This window comes from Furipterus horrens, unplaced genomic scaffold, assembly GCF_987537825.1.
Source record: "Furipterus horrens unplaced genomic scaffold, mFurHor1.1.pri manual_scaffold_5, whole genome shotgun sequence".
Lineage (NCBI taxonomy): Eukaryota > Metazoa > Chordata > Mammalia > Chiroptera > Furipteridae > Furipterus > Furipterus horrens.
The window spans coordinates 7,573,241-7,599,803 of NW_028327175.1; the positions used below are offsets into that span (position 1 = coordinate 7,573,241).

Consider the following 26,563-nt stretch of genomic DNA (forward strand, 5'->3'; position numbering starts at 1 on the left):
TAGAATTAAGAGTTTTCTGTTCAATCAAAGACAGCATAGATAAAATCAGCACATAAGTGAGAGGAGATCTGCAAAATCCAAAATTTACAAGACATCAGTATCTAGAATATATGGGGCATACCTGAAAATCAGGCAGCAAAAGTAAGCAAGGAAATACTGTAGAAAAATAATCAGAAAATAGGAGTTCTTAATTTACAGATAGAAAATTAGAATGTCTGTCAAGAATAAAAAAAGGCTGGCATTCACTATTGATCACAGACGAACTACTTAAACAACCATGAGATGCCACTTGGCATAGATCAGATATGACATCAGTAGGCTGGCTAGCAGCAACCGCTAGTAAGAACTCACTAGTGAGACGCCCTCATAGGTGCTGGTAAGCAGGTAACAGTGCATAGTTTTTCTAAAGAGTGACTCGGAAATCTTTAGACATCTTCTCGCAGGTTCACTGCGTTTCCGATTTCAGGGAGCTGCAGGCAATAGAAGTGCAGACTAAGAGAGTGGTAAGTAAAACGTGGTTCCCATGGCGAATGTCATGTCCGGTAGATTTACATTCAGTAAGGCTCAGAGGCATAAAGCTGAGGGAAGGAAGTAAGAAATCAAATAAAGCTTTAAGCAAAATATCATTTTTATAAATTACAAAAAATGTACATGGAAAATAGTGATATAAAATAAAAAACATTTGCACAGGCCAGTGATGATATGGTTCTATAAACTGTGGAATGTGATCAATTCTATACATTTAAACCTTTAAAAAAGTGTGTCATGCATTTAAAAATTATATATGTATGTATGTTTATGTGTATACTTACATAGAGACAAATACACATTATATGAACAGAAGTATTTATTACAAATATTAATAGTGGTTTTGTCTGGTCATTAAAAAATGATTTTGATTTTTCTCTTTATACTTTTTCATATTTTCTAAATCTTCCTCAATAAATATTCTATAATCAGAAAAAATAAGAATCTGTACCTTTTAATTAAATAAACATTCCTAAAGGGAAAGAGGAAGGCAATTTTAAGTAATTTATTTTAAAGTTGTTTATTTTAATGGAGTCAAACATTTCTTTTCTCTGCAGTAGCAATATTTATTACAATATCCCTTGAATGGGACAATCATTGAAAAGTCAAGTTCTTACGAAATATCCCACTCTTAAGAGTTTGCAGGTAACTGCTGATTGAAGTAATCATTTACAAAGTCCAGGGTTTCCACAGAATGTTTATATAACAAAGTTGAGGTGTGTCAGGTCTCAGCGATACAATGGCATTACCTTTTGCTAGCCAGCAACAGGGTCAAAGGCTCGTTTGGATTATCATTTAAACCCTTTTTATTGTAAGCACCTATTGTTAACCAAGCATCTATGGATTCACTCCTTGGCCACCACTAACTCTGTTTTAAAGGTGAGTGACATAATGATTTCGTTTGTAAGCTTAACCTTTCAGAATTGTAGGTTGTGTTTCCAACAAACGTATTCTTTCATGCGTAAGAAGACATAACTCAGATTATAACTATTTATTTGTTGTTTTAAAATAAGCAGTGACTTACTTTGCTTAAATCTCAAAAGCACCAGAGGTTCAAGTTGCTTAAAGAAATTTTCTTTCATAGAACTACCTTGTCATTAGGACTAAAAGTTAAGCAACTATACCCTTTAGCTAAAAGACCAGTCATGTGCCGGGGGCTCCCCATCTGCATTAACAATGGTAAATAATATTATATCATTTCTTGAGCTCCTGAAGGAAGCACATAAGAAAAAAATTAGGAAATAAGAGATTCAGGGAGTTTACAGGGAGAAGGAAAGGAAGGACCCGTATTTGAGAGCAAACTAGATCTTCTCTAAACCTGTTGGGTAAGATGCACTGAGCTGCGTTACAGACAGATCAGTCAGTGGAGGGTAAAGGGTCGAAATCAGGGGGATTTCACCCTCTATGGACAATCTCTAAATGCTCACAAAGCCATTTCCAAGGACTCAACGGGGTCGCTGATTTTTAGAGTTCAAGACAGGATGGCAATTACAAGAACCCTGCAGAACTGCTGCCCTTCTCCCTGGTCCTGCAGAGGAAGATTTTCTCAGCTATCACCCTCTGTCACTGAGCACAGTTTTTTCCATGTTTGTATGAAAACCATATGGTAATGCGTAAAATATCCTTATATAATTTTATATATCCACCTAATGCCTAGAGATGTTGAAAATTAACAAATAAGGCACCATTTGATATTATATGCCAGGACATGAATACACAAATTTAGTAAAGTACTTATCTTTATTTGAATGAAGATTATCTTTTTAACATAACAGTTACTCCTTGTATCAATAAAATGTTATAAAAAGAGATGCTACCCGTTAGCTCTTTTGCGAGCATCTCCACAAATAAGAAGCTTTGATGTTCCATCTTAATTCAGAGCAGTTTTTAACTTGCCTCTGAACAGTTAGAGCCAGAGAGGAGATCAGAATATTGTTTCAGGGTTCTGGTCTTGTGGCTTCTGAGGATAACAGAAATAAAAATCCACCTATACTTTTCAAGCTTTGGAGAGTTAAAACAGTGTCTGCTGAGAACCGAGAATTGGTCACCTCTTGTAATTCAGCCTCTCCCATTCACTTACACGCGGATCACACAAAATGCTTTACAAATCTGTTCTCTGTACAATGGAGAGAATTATTCTGGAAGATATCCATTCTTCCAAAACCTGGTAAGATAAAGCAAATAAGCAAACAACAGCAACAACAGACAAACCCTCTGTTTAGATTTCCTTCTTGAGGCAGTCTCATATAGGAAGACCCCAACGGGGGGGACGGGAATGGGATTGTGGTCTGTCTAGTAATTAAACTGGGAAACTGAACTAAACAGGCACACTTCACATTATTTAGCAACTTCAGCTCCCAAGGGCTGTAATAGCATAACTAATAAAATATTTAAATTTGAAAAATTTTAAAAAGAAGAAATTAATATTTAAATGTAAATGAATAGAAAAAGCTTTAGAAGTATATAATCTAAGTGGTAATAGCAGTTACTTCTAGAAAGAGGAGGTAGGAATTATGGGTAATAAAGAGATAACATTTAATATTTTCATTTGTATGAGATAATGTATTCATCCGTTACTGGTATAATTTGTAATTTTTTAAAGAAAGTACCCTACAAATTATACACAGAAAGAAAGAAAGAAAGAAAGAAAGAAAGAAAGAAAGAAAGAGAAAGAAAGAAAGAAAGAAAGAAAGAAAGAAAGAAAGAAAGAAAGAAAGAAAGGAAGGAAGGAAGGAAGGAAGGAAGGAAGGAAGGAAGGAAGGAAGGAAGGAAGGAAGGAAGAAAGAAAGAAAGAAAGGAAGGAAGGAAGGAAGGAAGGAAGGAAGGAAGGAAGGAAGGAAGAAAGAAAGAAAGAAAGAAAGAAAGAAAGAAAGAAAGAAAGAAAGAAAGAAAGAAAGAAAGAAAGAAAGAGGGAGAAAGAAAGATGGAAAGAAAAAGAAAGAAAAGGAAAACACCATCCAATCTGAATTTGGGTCTGATGTTTAGGCCTCAGACCATTCTGTCCGATCACAACCTAAATTCTACCTGATCATTCTGGTCCCAACGTCCTATGGTTCTGAGCTGCTGAGGGAAACCAGGAAAGGCGAGTTACATACTTACCGGAAAACTAAAACCAGCAGGCAGGTGCAGTACTCAGTTTAATGATTGAAATAGCCTTGAACTGTACTATGAATTGGATTTAAAAAAAAGCTTGGATAAAAGACATGGGAAGCATCTTTAATTTCTGTCTACTGGCTGGTTTGGCTCAGTGGATTGAGCGTCGGCCTGCAAGCTAAGTGTCGCTGGTTCGATCTTCCAGTCAGGGTACATCAGAGAAGGAAAACTCTGACTCCATAAAACCTCCGCTGCCTTGCGGCATACCTCTTCAGGGGAAAGGCTAAGGGAGTAAACCCCGACAGAAAATCCGGAGCTGGCGTCCCTAAGGCGGTTTGACGTTGTAGTCAACACTGGCAACTCCTGCGGCGCACCTGAAGCCAAGCTGTATTGACTCCGTCTTTCCCTTGGACCCTTCAGCTGCAAAGAGAGGGGGGGTCTGCTGCATGGGCAACAGCGGACCCTCCATATCACCCCGCCCAGGCTCTGTAGCTTCAGCTTCACTGGAGAGGACACTCCAGTGTCATCGCAAGATGTCGATTCAACACGGGAGGAGACAGATACCGTGTCACTCCCGAGTCGGACTGCACAGCCATTCTCGGCGGTGCAGATAGACTCTTAAGAAGCTACACCATCGTCTCTCGAGACGGACGGCTGCCGACGACGACGACTCCCACCCAGACAATGATAATGAATTCTATTTCTTTGTATCTCCCTCAATGCCTAGCAGCACCTAATGGATACTCAAATGTGTGCTGATTCATTTTAACCTGAAGGACACGTTTAGCCACATGTCAATGAATTTGGTGGCTTTTATTCCAGCATTCTTCTCTGAACTTGTAGGAAAAAACTCAAAAAGCTTCCTGATTTATTAAGAAGGAATGGTTTGATTTTTTAACATATTGGAGGAACAATTTTTATATCTGATCTCAAGCTTCTGTCTTGAACAAAAATTTATAAAATGATTAACCCCATTTTTTTTTACTGAAGTATTCTTTCATCACAACTAAGAAATGTAAAATAACCACATTGAAATGTAATCAGAAATTCACCTTTGAGACAATTGAAGGAGCCATACTTCAGTAGAACAATTTGGCAATATCTATCAAACTTTAAAATTTGCATATTGTTCAAGCCACTTTGCTTCTAGGAAGACACCCGTTTACGGATGTACTATAAAATTCTGCTAAGATATATTACAAAGATGTTTGTTGCAGTGTGTGTATAAAATAAATGTCTGCAATTGAGACAATGGTTAAATCTAATATAATACATCTATATGGTATAAAATCATGTAGCCATTTAAAGGAATTAAGTAGGTATGTATATGTTATTATGGGAATACCTTCAAAGTATATTACAGAGTGAAAAAGCAAAGTGTAGAGGAGTACATCAGAGAAGGAAAACTCTGACTCCAAAAAACCTCCGCTGCCTTGCGGCATACCTCTTCAGGGGAAAGGCTAAGGGAGTAAACCCCGACAGAAAATCCGGAGCCGCAGTCCCTAAGGCGGTTTGACGTTGTAGTCAACACCGGGAACTCCTGCGGCACACCTGAAGCCAAGCTGTATTGACTCCGTCTTTCCCTTGGACCCTTCAGCTGCGAAGAGAGGGGGTGTCTGCTGCATGGGCAACAGCAGACCCTCCATATCACCCTGCCCAGGCTCTGTAGCTTCAGCTTCACTGGAGAGGACACTCCAGCGTCATCGCAAGATGTCGATTCAACACGGGAGGAGACAGATACCATGTCACACCCGAGTCGAACTGCACAACCATTCTCGGCGGTACAGATAGACTCTTAAGAAGCTACACCATCGTCTCTCGAGACGGACGGCTGCCGACGAGAGGAGTATATAATCATACGTTTTCTTTTTGTGTATATAAATAATATATATGACTAAGTAAATAAATTATAAGTATTTAAAACTAAATCTGAATCTCAAGAGTCCTAGTTTTTTATTTCAATCAATCACTACGATAAGCTAGGGATTAACCAGTTTATCACTCTTGCTAAAACAATGAATGACAATTGAACAGACAAGTTCATTTCTGAAGTCCATAAAATATCCTTAATCTGGCAGAAATATTAAGAGTAGTATTAGAGAAGTGGCTGTAATTATGGGCTCAAATTTCATTATTCAGATTTCATTAAAACCCATTTGTAAACTCTTTCTTCTACTCAATCAATTTAGCAATATTTATTATTATACTATGCTTGCTCTCATTGTTCTGAATGCTAAAATGAACAAAACAGGCAAAAAAGATAAACCTCCATGGTGTTTAGATTCTACTGAAGAAGGAGAAAGGGAAGAGGGAACAATTCATTGAAACTTAAGTAATAATTTATATAGAAGAGGGGACGGATAGCAGAGAAAAATAAAGCAGTGAAGGGGGAATGGGAAACACTAGCAGGAAACTGTAATTTTTAATAAGATGGTCAGGAATCTGATTTCATTTGTAAGATGAAAAGTAACTGAAACCATAGGACTAAATCACTTTGAGTACTCAATATCCAAACATATTTTTGACCTTCACATAATCCTTGCTGTGTAATTCAAAGAGCCCCTGATTTTGAAAAATGCATGACCAACAGCTGCAATTAAGCTTGCAACACTCTTAAGTGTTATTATTAATTTTAAAAGCTGATACTTCCTGAGCGGTGATTCTCTGCCAAGAATTGTTTAAAGCACTTTACATGAATGTTCTTACTGAAGCCCAACAAGAAGCCTTATGAAGAAAGTAAAAGTATTATTTTTGTTTTCCAGATAATGAAACTGAGGCAGACAAGTTAGGTAAAAGGGATTTTACTTCTTTAAATGAAAGTTACTATATTAATTATGCGGTATTTTCTCCATATATTTAATTATGGTCCTTTTTCTTAGAGCTATAAAGGTCAAAATGGCAATATTGTGGGGCAGAGAAGTTCTGCACATTTCTTTGAATAACTCCCAGGGCCTAGAGGCCCCACAGCGTACGGTGGGAACTGCTGGTCAGTGTTCCCTGCCGTTTGGCCACATCTGGATAAACCCTCGTGTGGTCTGGGCGGTAGAGCCCCAGGCATTGAGAGGTGCTCCAGGAACACAGTAATTAGTGTTACTACAAATTCAGTGGAGGGATGCGTCCCGTCTACGAATGAGAAGTCATGGGCTCTCACTTGACATCCAGCCTCCATGTTAATCCACCTCCTAAAGCCTCAGTTTCATTACCCACCAAATGAGGGATGTTAACCTGCAGATCTCAAAGAGCAATTCCAGCTCTACCTTCTATGACTCTGAAGGCAGAGGGAATCAGTGAACTCTCTCTCTTTTAAATCTGTCTGGCTATTGGTTCCTTTTTTATTGACTTTATTGGGGTGACATTGGTTAGTAAAATTATATAGGTGTCGGGGTATAATTTGACAACACATCATCTATATATGGCATTGTGTGTTCACCACCCAAGTCAAGTCTCCTTCCATCACCATTTATTCCCCTTTACCCTCTCCTTCCCACCCCCCACCTTTTGCTCTGGTGATCACCATCCTGTTGTCTGTTTCTACGAGTATTTTGCTTTTGTTTTTTACAATAACAGGTTTCCAGGGTGTCAGGGAACTGAATAGAGCTTCTGGGAGAATCATTCTAACTCATTCCCCAGGCCCAGAAAAGTATGAAGGATTGAAATATACTTGAGGGTCCTGCCCACACAAAATGAACCGTTGTTTTGAAAAGCATAAGGTTATATAAGAATTCCCATTTTGGAATGAAATGGGTTTCAAATATATACCCCGTCCTTTGTCTGATAACCTATCACTAACGGTTCAGAGAAATTCACTTGTACTGGGGGTTGTAACCACAGGAATATATACTCTAAAAATCTTTAGAAACAAGATTTGTACTCACGAACTTGTAAGGTTATAAGTGTGAACTTAACCTCAAGAAAGGCAGGGAGATGCTGATATTTTCTAAGATAATATCTGAGTCTCAGAACCGAGAACGATTTGTAAAGCCTTGCCCCTGATAAGTCTTTGATACATATTATATCATTCCTTTTCAGGACCTGGGGGCTCTCAAACATGGGCAGACACTCCATCTTGTATTTCATCCTGCTGAGTACTCTGATTGGCAGGAGCCAAGGCTGTTCCTGTGATATTTACCAGTGGGGCGAATGGTCCAGCTGCTCAAAGACCTGCGATACTGGAACCCAGATCAGATCCAGGTGGGCGTGAGCTGTTGAGCTTTGTACGTGTGTGAGCCCTGGAAACCTCGAAGATGAGTTAGCAGTATGGAAAGCGCTGCTCCTCAGCAATGGGGAAGAACAGAACACCACAAAACAAGAATGGAGTTTGAGGTCTTTCCCACATATGGTGGAATGGATGTCTATTTTTGTTCTCTCCATAAAATTGAGAAGTTTCAAAGGCATTTAATTAAGAATCTGTGTGATATTTTCAGTTGACTATTTACGTAGAATCACTACTCAAGCTTTTTATTCAATCTGCATATAACTGCTTGCCACCAGTGAGTGAGTTAATTATAGAGGATTTTATACTCATTAAGCAGAGTCTAACAGGACCTCAACTGAGCAGCAATGCTAGCTAATAGCTTGATTGTTGGCATGTATGGGAAGGCAAGAAAACTGTGTTGACTTCATGACATTCAATAATGTCAGCCTTTTCAGCAATTCAGGCTCCTTGTCGCCGGCAGTTTTAAAAAATCTGCTGGGTGTTTCTGTTCTATGGAGATGCTCACATGACTTGAGGGGAAAAGGCATACGTCTAATGTAGTTTAGCTATGATAGCACTTTTTAGAGATTGATTTTAGAAAACTAGTTTTGCATATGTGGTGTGAGTTTCATTAAAATAGCTGCTTGACTGCCTCAATAAGCCCTCCACTACATATGCAAAAACAGATTTGTTTATAATGGCCTTCTTCCGAAGAGTCCTTCACTGGCCCTCTTGCTGCCTACCAGCGGAAGTTCAGCAAAAAATCTCGTTCCTTCCAACTGTGCCCTTCACAAGCCCATGCCACAGGCCCCTCCACGGACCTGTCATGTGGCTGCACCTGTCACCTTTGCACACGCCATTCCCTCCACATGCCCTTCCCTTGGTTGCCTGGAGAAGTCACGTGAATTTTTCAAGGTGAACCTCTCACGTCACTTTCTCTTTGATCCGTTGGCCCCACGCCACTCTGATTCCATTTCAACCATCAGACCTATCGCAGGGTTTCGTCACCTTTTCAGCTACTTGCAGGAGCCTTCTCCTCTCCTTTCTATCCCGTACACTCTCTTCCAGGAATCCCATCGGGGCCAGCTTCACAGCGTGTGACCCTGCCCGGAGCAGAGCTTCATGCCTGGCTTAATGCTCTACCATCACTGTCTTGAAACCCTTCAGTTTCGAGTCAAGAGCAGCCCTCTTCCCCATTTTCATTTTGCTACTGGGCCACATCAGCGATGCACCTGATCCTCAGTTCCCTGGAGAGATAAGAACTGCACGAGACCGACCCCCCTGGTGTTTCATGAAAAAAATTCTTTCCTTGTATTCACTGTAATGATGACTTCGTGGTGTTTTTCTTATGGGGCCGGAGCCGCAGCGAGTATATCCATTCTGAGCAGCCGGTCCCTCCCTATTGCAGACAAACGGCGCTGGATGGGTTATACTTCCGAAACCCCTGTGTCCTGCGCTGCACCTCTCATGAGTTCAGAGACTGTAACCAGCAAGGGTGTCCCATCAACTGCCTCCTGGGGGATTACGGACCATGGTCAGACTGCGACCCTTGTGTTGAAAAGCAGGTAGGCGATACATGGCCACATTCGGGAAATCGGAACCGCAATAAAAAGGCTCAGACTCCCTGCCAGGTTCAGCCACTCACAGAAATGCTGAATTGTTTCCCATTTCCGGAAATAACCTTTCCCATCTTCCACTGAGGGAAAAATTTCATTTAGTAATTTGGGGGGGGGGGGGGTCGGGGATATTCATTTGACACGTTTCACTGTTGTATGACTGCCAAAAAGAAACCCTGCCCCCCCACCCCCCACCCCCATAGTCGCATTGCAGCTGCCCAGGTGTGTGCCGCTGAGGACACAGGAAGCAAAAGCAGGTGCTGGAAAATGGGGATTTCAGCCTAAGGTTTAAAATCAGACGAAAATTGGGGACATGAACGAAAAGCCTGCTTCCTTATCTTTCCTCTTATTTCCCTCTCTCCATGGGAAAAAAATAATCCTTCAATTTGTTTGGTGTCCCCAGCTGCAATATTGACCCACCTCGAGCTCATTCCTGTAAGGGCATTGCCCGGGTGACCCCTGTCAGGGCAGGTGCTGAGCATTCGCACGTGAGGGGAGAAAAAGAAACTCGTTTGTGGAGCCCCTGCTCTTGCGCTAAACTGGTCTAAGCCCTTTACATACACGAGCTCATTCCAACTTCACGCCCCCTGTGGTTCTTGACTCATTCGCAGATGAGGAACTTCGGCACGTTAGGGGTTAAACAGGCTGCTCAAGGACACGCTGCTAATGGGTGTAGAAGCTATATTCTGAACTGGAAGTGTTCTGACGTCAAAGCCAGAACTCTTTAATCCTGTCACGTTTCTATTCTTCCCCCACTCTCTGTTCTACTCACCATTTAAATCTTTGCAAGTGTAGAGAATGTGTCAGCCTTGGTTTCCATGGTGACTTCCTTGTACAAAAGAACGCCAGATCCTTTCACATTTATCACTCATGTCACACTGGGTCGGAGAGACAGAAGGGCTGTCATTATTATTATTACCCGGAGGAATCTGCACTCAGGAGGCAATAAAGGTATGTGTGCCTTAGATTTCGATTTAATTTAGAATCAGATGATTTTAGAGTTGGAAGTCTTAGAAATCGTTTTGCTCCACTTCCTCATTTTAGGGAAACTGAGACCCAGAGAGGGATGACTTCCTTAAGGACACACAAGAATGGAATCAGAAAAATCATTAGTTCATACAGCAAACACCACTGTAGTCAAAATCACTCCTGTGCATGAGAAGCCCCCTTTTCTCAGGTACATTTGGGCTTTCGCCCTGCCTCCGAGTTGCTCATCTTTCTCTCCTTCCCTCTCAGTTTAAGGTGAGACCTCTGTTGCACCCCAGTCAGTTTGGAGGACAGTCGTGTACTGAGCCCCTGGTGGATTTTCAACGATGCATCCCATCTAAACTCTGCAAAATCGAAGAGATTGACTGCAAGAATAAGTTCCGTTGCGACAGCGGTAATGGACTTTTAGAAAATATTCAGCCTCCACTACCGGTGGCTTGGCTAACATAAAGTTATTCCAACTGACGCCAGTAAAAGCTGTGACAGGGAAACCCCGCCGTAGTTTAGGCACGGGGTGTTGGAGGTGTTATACCACCAATTACCAAGCTATTTTTGTGTGAAATTATAACTTTCCAACTAAAGCCACCCTGACTGCTTACCTGATTCATTTGCTCCTCAAGTACCCAGGTCTTTCCACTGTTATAAAGCAGGAGAAAGAGGAAGGATGAGGAGGAAAGGAAGGAGGAGGCAAATACTTTTAAGAGTTGGCCATTAATAAGCACAAATCTATAATCAGAACAAGCAATTGAAAAGAAGTAAAAGGTTAAATATTTTTTTATACTTTATTAAGCTAAGAATATTAATATTAAGATATGATGCCAGGGGCGTGATCAGAGATGAGGTGACAAATGTTCTGGGCTGGTCCATTAACTGGCTTCAAAGACAATTCCCAAGGAGGAGACTGAGAATGACTTAAACAATGACAATGTTCCATTCAAGTTCGGTACTCATTCAGATTTATAACTGCAGTTAATTTTCCCTAGATTATAATCAGATCTTGAATATACTCCTTAATGGATGTATTTTCTTGCTAATGATTAGCCCTCAACGCTCACCAGTTTGAATAGTCTAGATCAGATTCCTGCAAACTTTTTCAGTGAATCCCCAGAGGGTAAATACTTCAGGCTTTGCAGGCCCTGGGTCTATGTTGCAATTATCCAGCTCCCGAGTCCTCACATCCAAGCTGCCATAGACAGTCCTATACAAATTGGGCGTGGCTGTGTTCCAACAGAGTTTTATTTACAGAAGCAGGCAGCAGGTCAGTTTTAGACCGTGGACCGTAGTTCACTGACCCCTTATCTAAATAGCTCATTTGAATTTAAAGTTAGAGTTCAGATGAATACAATTGACACCATTTCTGTGTACTCTGAGATACACTGGAAAGTGAAGTATTTATAACTACCTAGCAGATTTTAAATTCCATAGAAAATTGACCCCAGACCTTAGACATAGAGGTTTTCCTCCTTCGCCCCTTGCTTTCTGCCTTCAGCTTAGCCAATCCTTTTTAAATGTCAGACAGAAATGCAGGTGTCACGGTTTTCCCTCCATGCCCTGCTCCTCTAACCCTGGAATAAGAGGGTGTGACGAGGGCAGGTAGATTCTGATTGGGTTGTGCCGGGGTCTATTGGTTGTTAAATATCAGGCCTGGATGGACAGGGTCAGGTGAGATACTGACCAAGAGGCTGAGGAGAATACAGACGCAAGCATTCCATACAGAATATTAAGATGAAGATTTAGAACTGACGGATAGCTATTTGTAGCTTGAAGAAGTGTTTTTAGAACAAATTATGAGGGAAAACTAGTTTAATAAATAATAAATTCTATAATTTTTTTTAAAGCTTTGTTTAGGCCAAAACCATTCCGAAATTTAAGATGGCTTTAAATACATCCATAGGCCACCAACTAATTCCTAATGAGTAATTTCAGGAACAGTTAGTAGCGTACACACATGTAATCGCTAGTTCATCAGCAATACATCCATAGCCATTGATTTAAAAAATAATTAAACTATTTAAATGCATTTTCCGTGGTTAGTAAGCAGCTGCTACCCGGAATCCCCTGAGAACCCCTGCCCTGTTGTCCAGGCTCCTTCAGCAGGGATCCCTAGATCTTCCCATGATTCAGCCACTCACTGGTTAATCCCTGGCACAGACTTGGTTGGCAACCATTCTGATTGGGTTGTGCCATGGCCTATTGGTTGTTAAATATTCTACTACTATGCTTCCCTGAAACCACTCACTAATGCTGCCCTCAAAGGGAATAAAAGGTTGGATGGACCATCACGTGTCTGACTCAGGATGATATTTAGCCTTCAACTGCCAAAGAACTGCCCATCGTAAAGAGAGGTTCCCTCTTCCCTTTCCTCCCTCACAGTTTCTGTTCAGAGTCCTCCAAGAGTCCCCAAGACTACGCATATTAATTTAATGAATCTTTGAGAATTACCCATGAGGCTAATCTCCTTGCACTATGCCAAGTCCTCTCTCCAAGTCCTAATTTTAAGCATGGCCGACCAGAGAATTTGCAACTGGTTATAAAAATAATATGTCATTGCAGGAATGAAAATCAGTTCAAGTAGATAGGAAAAACAGGATCAAGTTATGAACCATTACATGGCTCCAGATATAAGTGTATATGTGTTATGGATACGTGCCGGCTAATTGCTGACTTCTGCAATCCTGCCCTACCCACGCTGCCCTTCACCTTGCAACCCCTCTCCCTTGGTGCTTCGTACTCCACTGAGTTTTGTGTCCTGGAGCCATTCCTAACTGTGTCCCATCAGACCTATACCATATATGCCACTCAGTCCTAAACATCACTCAAGGGATGTCCTTTTGCTTTCTTTTCTACCCTTGCTAATAGATCTTCTCCAATGTACCTAGAAATAAAAATAGGTAGCGTTTCCTGTGTTCTAAGAAATCTGGTACCCTGCTCACGAAGCTGGGTTAATGAGAACTATATCCTGCACGTGTATTCCTACCTCTGTTGGATAAAATAGGAATTTTTTTCAGTGTAACAATATCAAAAATTAGCTTTTGCTCAAATTTGTAAGTGCCAAGTTCAAAAAAGTTAAAAATGTAATATTTTGGTTTCTTTTTTCCTTTAGTGAAAGCATCTCTATTTCAAACTAAATAACCCATTGTGTTCTACTCTATAAACAAAAAAAGACCTAGAAATGTGCTCTTTTAAAAATAAAGCATTTTTCAGGTTATATGCTGGGATTAATAGAAATTCTTTTTTTTCCCTATATTTTCAGTCTCATATGATTCTGGGGTGCATAGCTATAATTCTTTATAATATTAGTCTAGATACAATACAGGGTTTTGAATAATCAGATGACTTAATTACTTTCATTACACTCTACCTTCTTAATGAAATTATTAACGAAAAGGGTTCAAACTAAGTGCTTTCTGGGGTAGTCGCTATTAATTTTTCTTTTTAAGTACTCAACAGAGTACCTAGTTTCCCTATGCATTTCATTTAGTCAGAATAGTCACGCATAGCCACAGTGAGATGCTGACCACGACCTAAAATAGTTAATCAGATAACCTTGAGTAAAACGTTTAATCATTGTCAGTGGAGCCTGTGCATAATGGTAGGATGCCAGCAGCACCCCCAACTATAGGCAAGAGGGCGGGGGGCAGGAGAGGGGCTGTCCTGTCTGTAAGGCATTTCCATTTCTGTAATATATAGTTACTGATTCCAAAGATCCTTATGAAATTTAGCAAGGCCAAAAGGGCAAGGAATTGCCTAAGTACAAGAAGTTTGTCCTATTTCCTAAACTCACTAATTTAACCCACCAACTAATACTGTATCACAGAGGCTTTTAACTTGTCCAAAAAATAATTAGATATAGTAAACTATATGTAGTAAAAGAATTCTATGCAGTAAGTATACATAGTGACTATATAAAAAATATTAATTATGTATAGTAACATAATTATAGAGAGTAAAATACACAGATAATGACTGTGCAGTTGTATTTTGATGAATGTAGGCATCCATGTAAACAGCCTCCAATCAAGATACAGAAAATATCCATAAACTTAAAGAAGGTCCTGTTTTCTTCTTTCCACTTAATCCCTCTCCTTATTTTTGAACCTCATAGAAGGGAATCATGTGGCATGACTCTTCTGTGTCTGGCTTTTATAACATCAAAGTTTAGAGCTTCAGCCATATTACTATATGTACTAGTGCATGTGTGTAAAATTAGAAAAAAAAATTTAATAAAGCAGTGGCCTTGCATCTGCTATACTGGGTCAGAATAAAATTCTGAACCTACTGTTCATTTTCTCTGATAGAACGTGATTTCTGCAGAAAGCTTATGTAATGGGAATGGGATTCTACACTTAATTCTCTCATTTAAAACAATCAGCCCCACAGTGACCAAATAATCATTCCATTTCCATATGTTCCTCAATCTTTATCAAAAATAATAAAAACTTCGGTGGATACTAGAATTATTGGGTAATCACTTTGTAAGTTATATGAATATCTAACCACTGTCTGTACGCCTGAAAATAATACAATATTGAATGCCATCTATCATTGAAAAATTTCTAAAAATTTTTTAAAGTAAAGCATGAATTGGGATGAATCAGTTAAAAATAATGAAAACCTGCTTTTAACTTTTCCTTGAAACTTAAAGCACTAATGCTTCCAATTAATAAGCACGGTTTTACACGGTCACTTGTTGTCGGTGTTGTTTGCTCTTCTTGACTAGGCCGCTGCATCGCCCGCAGACTGGAATGCAATGGGGAGAACGACTGTGGAGACAATTCAGATGAAAGGGATTGTGGGAGGAAGAAAACAGTGTGCTCACGGAAGTTCGACCCCATCCCTAATGTAAACATGATGGGCGCTGGGTATGTAACACCTTTTTATCGTCTGGGGGAATAAAAGCATCTCAGAGCTGATGAGCGCGAGGCAGCAATGGAGCGATGAGACACATTGTCTCATTGTTCCATGAAGCTGATTAACCGTTGTCTCTGGCACTTGGCTACCAAGCTCAGGCAGCATGTCGCCAGGACCCTCACTCCTAGGGACTAAAATTATTTAGCATTTTCACAGTTACTTTCTACCAGGCAATGTTAGGAGCTCTTCATACTTATTGCTTGTTTTAACTCTCATACATCCTTTCTGACAGCTCTAGAGCAGACCAGGGCAAAGGGAAGGAAGCCCGCCACGCTGGGAAGTGCCAGGATGGATCCTTGAGGCTAGATCTTGAGTGGGCGAGTAACCACTCAGAAAGGCCAGGAACAAATGGAGAACAAGGGTCTCCGAAAAGTAGGCCTAAAATGGTGTCAAAAGTCCAAACACTAGAGAAGCAAAACCAGTCTTCAAGGGTGAGAGTCAAACCCTGAATCCATAATGGGAGACCAAGCCGGAGGAAAGGGCTTAGGCAAACATTGAAAGAAGAGGCAATAAAAAAAAAAAAAAAATGGTGTGAGAACATTTAGAGAGTTAGAGGTGACATGAACATGGCTAGGCGTTCAAAACTTTTTCTCACATAAACTCTGTGATGCGTGTGCAGGTCAGTGCGATTTATAAAGGCCGAAGATCAGACCTGCATTACCATCGGGTCCTTGTTCAACTTACAAACTGCACCTCAGAAAGGTTCAGTAACCTACCAAGTGTACCAACCATTAAGTGGTGGAACCAAGATTCAAATCCAGACTTCAAAATCCAGGTTATTGACACCGTTTCATACTAATTCAGGACAATGACTGCCTAAACGATGGGAGCAGACTGGTAGGAACCTCCAAAGACCATGCAACCCTCCTCCCAGTCTTTGACTGGGGCTCAGAAGTTCTAATATTCCCACTTCAGAAATTCTGATGGTTCCTATTTTAAGTCATGGGAGCGTTGGAGGTTTGGCAAGGGACTTTAAATGTATTATACTGAGCTAATGACTTAGAAAACTTTAGAAAATGTCAGAGAAATCAATGGGAGCAGAAGAACTAAGCCTGAGTTGGAAGCATGAGAAAAATCAGTAAAGATAATCTGCCGTCCTCTCCTGTTCCCCTGATAAAGAAACCTCCCTTTGATTTTTGACCAGAAACCAGATTGGTTGCTACAGGCTTTTCTTACTTTGCATTGGACTTGTTTTTTAAGTTCTCCACTGATGCTGCCAGGGTTGCCTAACACGAAGCCTTGAGGCATGAAAGGCAAACAGCAGCCATTGCAAGTACCACTTCACTGGACTGGAAGGAAAACCAGAAGCTACTGAATCCAATTCAGGAAGAGCAGGAAAATGGAACAGCCGTTATTAGCCTGGAAGTAAGGGGAACCGGGTTCTAAAGCTGGTTCTGCATTAACTCACTACATCATAACCAAGTGATTGAGCGTCTCTGGGCTGCAGTTCCCTGGGCATATGTTGGACGGCTACAAACTTATTTGAGGTTCTGTCCTAAGAATTCCCAATTAGAGTGGATTTTAGTGAGCATATTTCAACAGCATCTTCTTATCAGTGTGCAGAAATGGTTTTCCTTTTTTTTTTTTCTTTTCCCTGGAAGGAAAGCTCAGCCAAAACTCCCACTTGGTAGTCATGTTTTCTAATGTCCTGATTGATGAGGGGTGACATCACAAACTCACCTCTTCCTCGGTTGGTCTAGACTCTGGAGTTCCAGAGAGGGAGGACCACGTGTTCTGTGTACTTTGACAGGAGGACGATGTGGCCCTCTGCCAGACACAGCTGCTGTCCCAAGGATTCTCAGAAATGAGCAAAGCCCGCTGGCTTGGGACAGCCAGTTCTCCCTCGCCTCCCCGGAAACTGGGTCTGAGAGCGACTTACTGGAATCTCTGTCTAATCTGCTGGCCTTAGAATCTCTGCCCCCTCTCTGACACAGTTCTACCCGTAAAAGCTAGCTGTGCCTCTTTTTAAATGGCATTTCCCCAAGGAAGAATTTGACAAGACAGAACAACATTCTTTCTTTGCCAACATCAGTTATCAGGTCTTAACCCTAAAGCAAGAATCAGGCAATATTAGCACGCTGCTTATTTTTTTCTCAGGTTCAGTCAAGACACAACTACACATACATGCGTGCGCACACAAGCATATTTACATAGGTATATATAATTTTTTAATAGATTCAAAAAGTTACAAAATATGATGCATGAAACCAAATCAGACAAAAGCCCTTTATACATCTATAATATTAAAATCCATGATGTATTTGAAACACCAGCATATTTAAAGTCAATTTAAATATCACAGAGGGGAGGAGATAGAACAGGGCTGAAAACGGCTGCCTAGTTGACTTAACTCATAAAAGATTCCCTGGGCATGGCTTCAGAGAGCCACCTCTGGGAAAATCCTGTCTTCAGGCTCTGTGCAAACCGCTGCTACCTTCAGAGCTTCCTCACGACCTGGGAGCCATTTTTGCGAAGCCCTTTCTAGCTTGTGACAAACTCAGGAGTACTCAGCACAGGAAAGGAAAACGAATGAGTCTGAAGCACCTGTGTTTGTCATGCTAATGTAAGTAGTTCGGACCTTGTTTGTACTTCCTCCCTCAAGTCCCCGCTTTGATGCAAATTTAAATACAAAGGAGAACAGACCTGGAATTGTGCCCTCAGCCCTTGGAGTGTGAGCTGCCTCCTACAGAACCCGCAGGAATCACTCTTTCTAGAAGAACAGCTTCACTGAGCCCCAGCTCACGACCAGCCCTCCTGCTGCGCCTGTTTTCCTCTATACCACCACCTCCCTCACACCGCTGACACCAGATGTGGGGGAGCTCTCCCCAGGGAAGGGTTCTCAGGGACACCAGCTGCCTGTCCTACAATTGAACTCCATTCTGACACCATCTACCTGGAGAGAGAGTCGGATGCCCCAGGTGAAGGGCTCAGTCCCTCGAGACCGCCCCCTCCCCCACTTCAGATGCCACCTCGCCTGCACTCCTGATATATTGAAGGTTCTCACCAACCCCCTCCTCGAATTTGATTACTTTGCTAGAGCAGCTCACAGAGCCCAGTAAGACAATTTACTTACTGTTTACCGCCTTATTATAAGCGGATATGATAATAGAAGCAGATGAACACACCCAGCTGGGAGGCATGAGTAGGGCAAGGTGTGTGGGAAGAAGCACTGAGCTTTCACGCCCTATCTGGGTGCCCCCCAAGTATTCACCAAAACAGAAGCTCTCAGAACCTTATATTTGGGGGATTTTTTTCAGAGGCTTCATCATGCAGGCGTGATTAATCAATAACTCCATTTTCAGCCCCCCTCCTTCCCTCTGGAGAATGGAAGGTGGGGCTGAAAATTCTGAGCTTCTACTCCTTCTGGTGACCAGTCCCCACCCAGGAGGCCACCAAGTCACCTCATTAGGGAAAAAAACGTTGCACATACAGTTACTAGATGTATCGAGGTGGTCACTCCATAAGTTATAGAAATGTCTTATCACTAGGCTGTACACCTGAAACTAATATAATACTGTATACAATTGTATGTCGACTGTAAAAATTGACATACTGCTATTACCCAGGAAATTCCAAGAAATTTAGGAGCCCTATGTCACAATCCAGGGTGAAAGACTAAATGTTAGAACAAAAGATACTCTTAGTGCTCTTATCATTTAGGAGATTGCAAGTGTTTTAGAAGTTCTGTGCCATGAAGAAAGGACAAAGACCATTAAATATATTTATTATCTCACCATACGTAATCCAGTGTTACCAAACATCTGACACAAAACTTCTCTTTTTATTTCCCCTCAGAATACATATTAATATCTATAAGCATCTGGAAAACTATTAGCATTTTGGAAAACTTTTTATCTACCAAAAAACAATTTCTTAAATACTCGATTTGTGCTAAGCTAATTAATCTCTATGCTTCAATGTCCTCATTTGTAAAATGGGTATAATGATTCTACATCACATGGTTATCATACATTTTAAATAACTAACATTAGATATAGATCAAACAGTGCTTAACTTATAAATAGAATTGAATAGTAAGCATTTGTAAGTAAATTTTAAGTATTATTATTAGTTAATGAAAACATTACTACAATTCTATTAAAATATTGGTATTATTATTTTATTGCTAGCTCTCTACAAGAATTCCTTTACTCTAGCATAATGCCAAGAATGGCATTAGTTATGTAATAATTTATTTCATAATCTGCTTCCAAAGTTAGTGCTGTGTTTATAAGTCATGAAATAATTATAAACTCAAATTTTATTTCATGTGAAGGCCCAGAAGAACCAGTGACTGGAATAAGGGGAACCTGACAGACCGGAGGGGCTGAGTTTTGGCTTCCAGACCTTTCTGCATGCGTCACCAGGGACTAGGGGAAAAATGGGCTTTCTTTCCTTCAAGTCATTTGTCATGAGTCAAAAATGTCTAAAAGAGGGATTTCTTTCATATAAGTAAAATAAATTTTAAGGATTGCTCTACATCTACTGAATTCTTGAAAATTACTTTATTTCTAGGTTTAATATTCTGGCAGGAGAGACCAGAGGAGAAGTCCTTGATAACTCTTTCACTGGAGGGATATGTAAAACTGTCAAAAGCAGTAAAGCAAGTAATCCATACCGCGTTCCAGCCAATCTGGAAAATGTCAACTTTGAGGTACGCCAGCCTATCTCAGTGGCATTTCAATGCCAAGGGTGGTGGTAAACTAGAATTTCCAATGAAAAATTATTGATGAATGGATAGAATGAAAAGGCAATGAATATTTTTAATGACCTCTTATGTGTTAGTGTTTAATCCTTCCATGGCCCAGTGAGGTCAGTGTAATATTATCATTAATTGACAAATGAAAAAAACTAAGGTAATTAATTTGCCCGAAGTCTAACAGTTTAGTAAGTAGCAGATTAGAGATTCAAGCCCAAATTTTCTAAACTCCTGAGTTCATGCTTTCCCCAACGAACATACACAGCTGTGGCATAGCCGCACACAGAGAGTGGCCTAACTTATTCAGAATTTTCTCTTACTCTAGCTCGTCCTCTGAGGCAACCACTAAATCTAGGCCTAAAAGAGTACCTGCCTTCTGAAAAGTTGAGATGAATCTAAGTATAATGGGGGTCGTCTTGCCCACCTTCCTTTCTATTTTATGAGTGGATGTGGCATTCTGTGTTTTCCCAAATGGTAATGAGCGTCACGCTACATACTCCCAGAATCTAGCCCAATGCCTTATACATGATAAGGGCTCCGTACTTGTTGGACAAATGTAAAACTTTTATTTAATATATGATAAGAGAAACAGAAAAGACTGGTTTTAATGGTAACATCCATGCATACAGATTGAAGTGCCAGTGGGAATTTCACAGGGTTTAATGATTTCCGAGGCCACTTTATGGAGCGCATGAGTTCAGCAAAAGTCACTCAGCCCTTTTCTTTAAAAAGTAACTTCTGTATACATATAAATACAAGCATTGTCCGATTTGATAAACTCAATTCCACACCATCTAATATATATTAATGGTGTGGGGAGCATCCTTACGGTCCAACTGCCAAATTTAAACAGTTTTGGGGAGATTTACCCTGGGAAGCCTCATCTCAGTCTGAAGGTCGACGTGACAAGGGTAGCAAGTGACCTCTGACCAGATAAAGGGACTACCTGGAAGTAGATGCTAAACCCGCAGGGCCCACCACCGACAAGGGAGGTGGGGAAGACCTGCCGGTACACTAAATAGTAACTCAGAAGAGATGTTTTTCCAGGGAAACAGTAACGTCAAAAGTTCTGTCAGTGATGGTACTATTCTTAACATGTATTATATTGAATAGGTTTTGTAGACAGAGCTAAAACCCAAATATTTACATATCATATTGTCCTGTTGCAGGATGCTTTCTAGCTCTCAAAAAGGAATTAAACCTACTTCAAAATTCATTAATGTCCAACAAAAAATATGCTGCCTGTATTCTCAGCATCTATTTTGTGCAGTTTTACAAGTAAGAAAGGTCAAGCTCAGCACTTGAGGTTAGGGCCCATTTGGGCTTAGGTAAGAGTTCACACTTACAGAATACTTGGGAGTTTTGTTAAGTAGTTGCATGCATAGTTTTACCCAATTCCCATTACTGCCTTCCCAGAAAGGTAGGAAATTCTTTATATCACCTTATTATTAGAAGATCTGGGCTCAGTGAAGATAGAAAACTTCCTCGGAGCTGGGCAGCAAAGAAAAGGCAGAGCAGAATCAGAGTCCTGGCTCCCACTCTATGCCGCCTGTGCTGGAGGAGACCTCGCTGGTCACGACAAGAAAGACATGAACAGCTGTGCTACGTACAGCAGGTCTGAGTACCTTTTCTAAACCATTATTTATAAGGTATCACCTGTGCAATTCACCGATGACTCCAGGCCTTCCAGCTTACAAGAGCCAATTGTTAAATTTTCAGAAAAATTGCAAGCCGATTGTTGAACATAGGCATTATTAAATATTTACTATAGAATCTTACAATTCAATAAAAATATAACAACCATGGGTGATAATTACTGAAAAGTGCATCACTTCTCAATGGTGCTGTTCCATTTTACTACTTCTTATGCTCCTGAGCGTACCTGACATCTCTTGTATCTGTATCATGAAAACACTATGTAACAATTTACTTCTGTGCATCATTTCCCAAGCTGGAATTCAGAAGCACCGAATCGGTAGCTTGAAATCAGCTATGGTAGGAATGTATCCGCCATGAGAAAGGGTAATGCTAGAGTAAGTCACGGTATTTTCTCCCCTTCCAGAGAGCTGGTTGTTCAATATTGAGCAGCAGGCCACTGGATCCACCCACGTGACTTAGTAACTCAAGCCTAGAAGGCAAGTTACACCAGGAAGTAACAGCCTGGAAATCCTTATTCAGAATAAGGTAGACGCACCGCATGATCAGTGTAGTTCTGAAGCCCGTCCAAGCTGAGGAAGCTGCGTAAGCTGACCTCCAACTGCATGTGTCACTGAGTTCTAGGTGATATTCAACTGCTGAGGAAGATCATGGTGACATGTACGTCTTCAAACAATGATTTGGAGATGACCCCACTCAAGGGCACTAGCTGTTGAGTTACTTCTCACTGATTTCTATATTACTTTGCATGCCATTAGCAGGCACGAGCAAGTCTAGGCTATACCTTATTGGAACCAAGAGAGGAGGAGAAATGTAGCAGGCAGCTGACTTCCCTTCTCTTACAGCCTTGGAGTTGATTAAGACAGATGCTGTAACGGTTGGCTGTAGAGAGGCTCCTGAAGAAGGGAGGGAAGAGAAGGCATTGGACAGGAAGTCAGAGTAGAAGGCCATTGGAAGAATTCTGCCCCTCAGGGGTCTCCCTGCTGCTGACTGCAGAGCCATCCCTCAAGATCCCTGCTCCCATCCCCAGAGTCATACCACGTACTCAGGATCCTCCCTCTCTTTTGTTTGGTTGCACTGCTTTGCTCTGGCTGTATGGCTGCAGGGCATGGTTACCTTTTACACTTTGATTCATACCAATATACCGACCTACCTAGAAATGGCCTCTGGCTGCATCCCAAAGCCCCGAAAACCTTCACAGCTCGGCACTTCCTTGAAGCCTTCTTAAATCCCTTGTAAAGTTCACAACTTCAGGTTCTGTTTCTAACCCTCACAACACAGGAAACCAAACGCCGCCCTGCCCCCTCCATAGCCCTCCCCCATTTTCTCTTACCTCTTCTGCCTCTGCCTACTCACCCCCTTTTTCCAAGCACAAAGGTAAAGGCGTCCATGAGGATGGGGCCCCAGGACATCATCAGCCCACAAGAGGCACAGATCATCAAGATGGGCTTAGGGAGAACCTTGCAATAATATGTAAAATGGGAATTAAAACTTTTTTCCCAGAATTTAGTTAACATCTCTTCCTGGGAAGATGAAATTTATCAGAGTCTACCAGCTGTTCCTTATCCGCCACTAAAAGAACTCATCTTCCTCCTTTCAAAAGTTACATCGGCTTTCTACATCCTATATTCCCTTTCATGGAAGAGTATTCTCTCTCTCTCTCTCTCTCTCCGCACACACACACTTTCTCTGTCTCCCTACCGCCATCTTCTTGGTCAGAACAACTTCTGTTGATCTTCCTCTTATATATCTTTTCAGTCCACCAGTTTCGCTCTTCCCGACCACAATTGCCCTAGACCTGGCCATTATCCTGTCCCGCCTGGCTTATTACACCAGTTTTTAAACCACTCTCCTTGCCTCCACTTTAATTAACTACAGTTCATGTGATCTTTGAAAACCACAAATGTGATGGTAACACTCTCAATTTTTCATTCATTCAGTTAATATTTTTAAAGAACTTATTATATGCGGAAGTTTGCCTGTAGAAGCCAATCCCAATATTTTAGCAGGACCTGCCAGACTGGCCCAGTTTCCCAGTTTCATCTACTTTTCCAGCACTGCTCACCTGTGAGCCTACCCTCCCCCCAAGCTCATGGGCATGGTCAAGTTTGGTCTGAGCTTCTGTCCGGGACACCCAAGCCCCTTCCTTGCATTTGAATATCTTTTTATTTAAGGTGATACATCTTATCTTGTGTAAGAACTAGTTCATGAAGCAAAATATTTGTAATCTGAACGTTTTAGAGAAATGGTACAGAAATGTCAGCAACTATATCTGAATATGATTGCATTGCTTTGGTGTTAAGAGCTTTATTCACAGACATTTTAAATGCTATCTAGTGTGCAGTGCAATATCTGAAAGTGACATTGAACTTTTGACGGTATTTTACTGTTGAGCAAGACTTTTTTGCAGTGAGTTATTTTGTCTTTGCTTGACTAATTGTGCAAGATAGTTAATTGTGACATGTGGTTGGCCTCAGTGTTCTTAAATACTGAATATTTTAAAACAAGAAGAGATTTTTCCATTGCAAACCAGAAAAGCATATGTAACATAAAGAAGTACTCTTTAATTTGTTTTGCAAACTTAAAAAATAATATATCCATTCTTCTCTTCTTACCAGCATAACCATAATGAGGGTTTGACATGCATTTAAATCCAGCTCCACTCAGCTCAAGTCAAGTGCCACTGGCTTCTTCTCTTCTTCCGGGCAGAACCAATGGACTGTTTGTCCTCTGCCTTGCAGGCATGGCCAGCAGAGGGCTAATGCCCAGCACCGAAACAAGACTAAGGGCATGGGAATGATTACAGAGCAGGATTGGACAGGACCTGTCCTCTCCTTTTCTAGGCCTTAATTTTCTGAAAGATATCTGAAATTAAATTGCAAACTGTATCAAATTCACAGGCAGACTGAAAAGAGTTGCTTATTATCCTAGTAAGTCTCAGCTTGGGAGCTATTTCCGTGAGCTAGACTTTCCTGGTATTATCTCTCTGGGTTTTATAGCTATTTGTGGCAATTTCATCGATGGCACAACATATCATATATTGAATGAAGTGTCTGTGATTGTGTTTCTCCCAAACTAAGCTATTGACTCTCTGTGGGCAGGAACTAATATCATCCCGTGTTCTTTAGCAAAATGGGTCCTCAATAAAGATTTATTGAATACACAAAGGAATGATCATTGCATTAGATCTTTACAAGTAGCTCCAGGATTCCCTAAACTCTGTTTTATTTCATATGGATTTTTCTCCAGGTAGAAACGAATGAAGATGATTTGGAAACAGATTTCTACAAGGATTTAACTCCTTTTGAAACGAACAAAGATCAAAAAACCTCAGGTTCGAAAGCAGCAGAGAGTGGTTTCTATGTGCCAATTTTTTATTCCTCAACAAGTAGTCAATCCTCCAGTCAGAATTCTGCCTTCAAACAAGCCATTCAAGCCTCCCACAAAAAGGTAGTAAAACTGGTTCCTGAAAATTAACGCCAGTTCCCGTGGGCCTGAAACAAGAAGGGGGAAGTTTTGATAGCAAATGAGTAGGCTTTCTACTTCATTTTTAAATAGCTTTCATGTTTTTGCGGTTGTTGTTTTATCCCACTTCAGAAATGATAGTGGCGGTTTGTGTAACGATGCTTCCTCTTCGCGTATATTTGCCTGTTTATGGTTGTCTTCTTTGTCTTACTGTTTTAGGTGTGTATACTTCTTATACACCACGTGTAACAGAATTTTCCTTTTTACGTGTACGCCGACAGTCTCAGGCCTTTGCTAGGGAAATTCAGCCAACTTCCTTTTAGTATACTCACCGAAACACTTGATCATTTTCCTCCCATTTTCATGTTTTCTTACTCATTTCACTTGGTTGCTGTTTCCTGTTTCTTTACGTCTGCTATCTTTGTCGTGATTCTATCTCCCCTTTTTTATCCTTTCGGTCATTTTGGAAGTTCTGCTAACTTTAAAATTCTGCTCATAGTTACCTTTCTCAAGTTATGGAGCCTAATTATACCTCTGTTTTCCTTTTACCACAATAAGTAATAGCTATACCCTCCCAGAAGATGTTTTCCTGTTCCCCACATCCCTGTTCCACTCTGTCCTGGAGAACACATGTGCTCTCTACCGCCCAACATTCCATCGCAGGCCTTCAAAACCCATTTTGTGCAGACAGTTCAAAACCTTTGTGTTTTGTAAAGATTGTTCTGTATTGGCTTTTATATTATACGTGTACATTTGTATTTTATTCTGACTCTTGTTTCCTTTCCTTAAAGATCCCATGCATAATACTCATAAATTCCAAGATTTTAATTTTCTTATATTTTATGTTTGTGTTGTATTTTTTATATGTATTTGTATGTATGTATGTGTGTGTGCATATATATGTGTGTGTATATATATATATATTTTTTCCATTTACTCATCTCCATTTTCTGTCACCTCATCTTTCCTTTTTTGAGATCCTTCTTCTCATTTAATCATCATATTTTTTTGTATCATCCATAGGTAGGATGCCTGAAAAATATATTCCCTAAATTCTTATAGTATCTCTAAAAATGCCTATGTTTTCCCTGACCAATAAAGATAAAGAATATCTTGGCTAAATAAGGTATCAGGGATCACAGTCTTCTTCTCTTGATGGTTGTTAGATGTTATTCCACTGTCTCCTAATTTCCATTGGTGCATAGAGAAATTTATAAAATTTATACATTTATCATTTTTTTATGCTTAGAATTTAGATTATGTCTAAGTATGGACTTTTCTCATTAATCTTGCCAGAAAAATTGTGGAATTCTTTTAATATGTGAAAATACATCTTCATCCAGTAATCATTCTTCATCTGTTGCTTTTTCTCCTTTTTTTGCATGTTAAACCTCTTGGATATGTCTTTCAACT

The 26,563-nt window shown here is 40.5% G+C and overlaps 1 protein-coding gene and 1 long non-coding RNA gene across 2 annotated transcripts in view; one reads left to right on the forward strand and one right to left on the reverse strand.

The window, feature by feature from the left end:
• Window positions 1–1,272: 1,272 nt before the first annotated feature.
• C6 (complement C6) overlaps window positions 1,273–26,563 on the forward strand; it is a 56,083-nt gene continuing 30,792 nt past the window's right edge. Inside the window, exons 1-7 of the mRNA XM_090276145.1 lie at window positions 1,273–1,407; window positions 7,651–7,812; window positions 9,225–9,381; window positions 10,669–10,813; window positions 15,140–15,281; window positions 19,846–19,984; window positions 24,935–25,135. Of these exons, the coding sequence (XP_090132271.1) occupies window positions 7,670–7,812; window positions 9,225–9,381; window positions 10,669–10,813; window positions 15,140–15,281; window positions 19,846–19,984; window positions 24,935–25,135 (927 nt within the window). The 5' untranslated portion in view covers window positions 1,273–1,407; window positions 7,651–7,669. The remainder of the gene's footprint in view (window positions 1,408–7,650; window positions 7,813–9,224; window positions 9,382–10,668; window positions 10,814–15,139; window positions 15,282–19,845; window positions 19,985–24,934; window positions 25,136–26,563) is intronic.
• Window positions 2,379–3,588, reverse strand: LOC150008155 (uncharacterized). Its single transcript, XR_016511276.1, has 2 exons — window positions 3,553–3,588; window positions 2,379–2,692 (listed from the first exon to the last, which is right to left on the reverse strand). It is a non-coding gene; the product is annotated as an uncharacterized LOC150008155 (long non-coding RNA).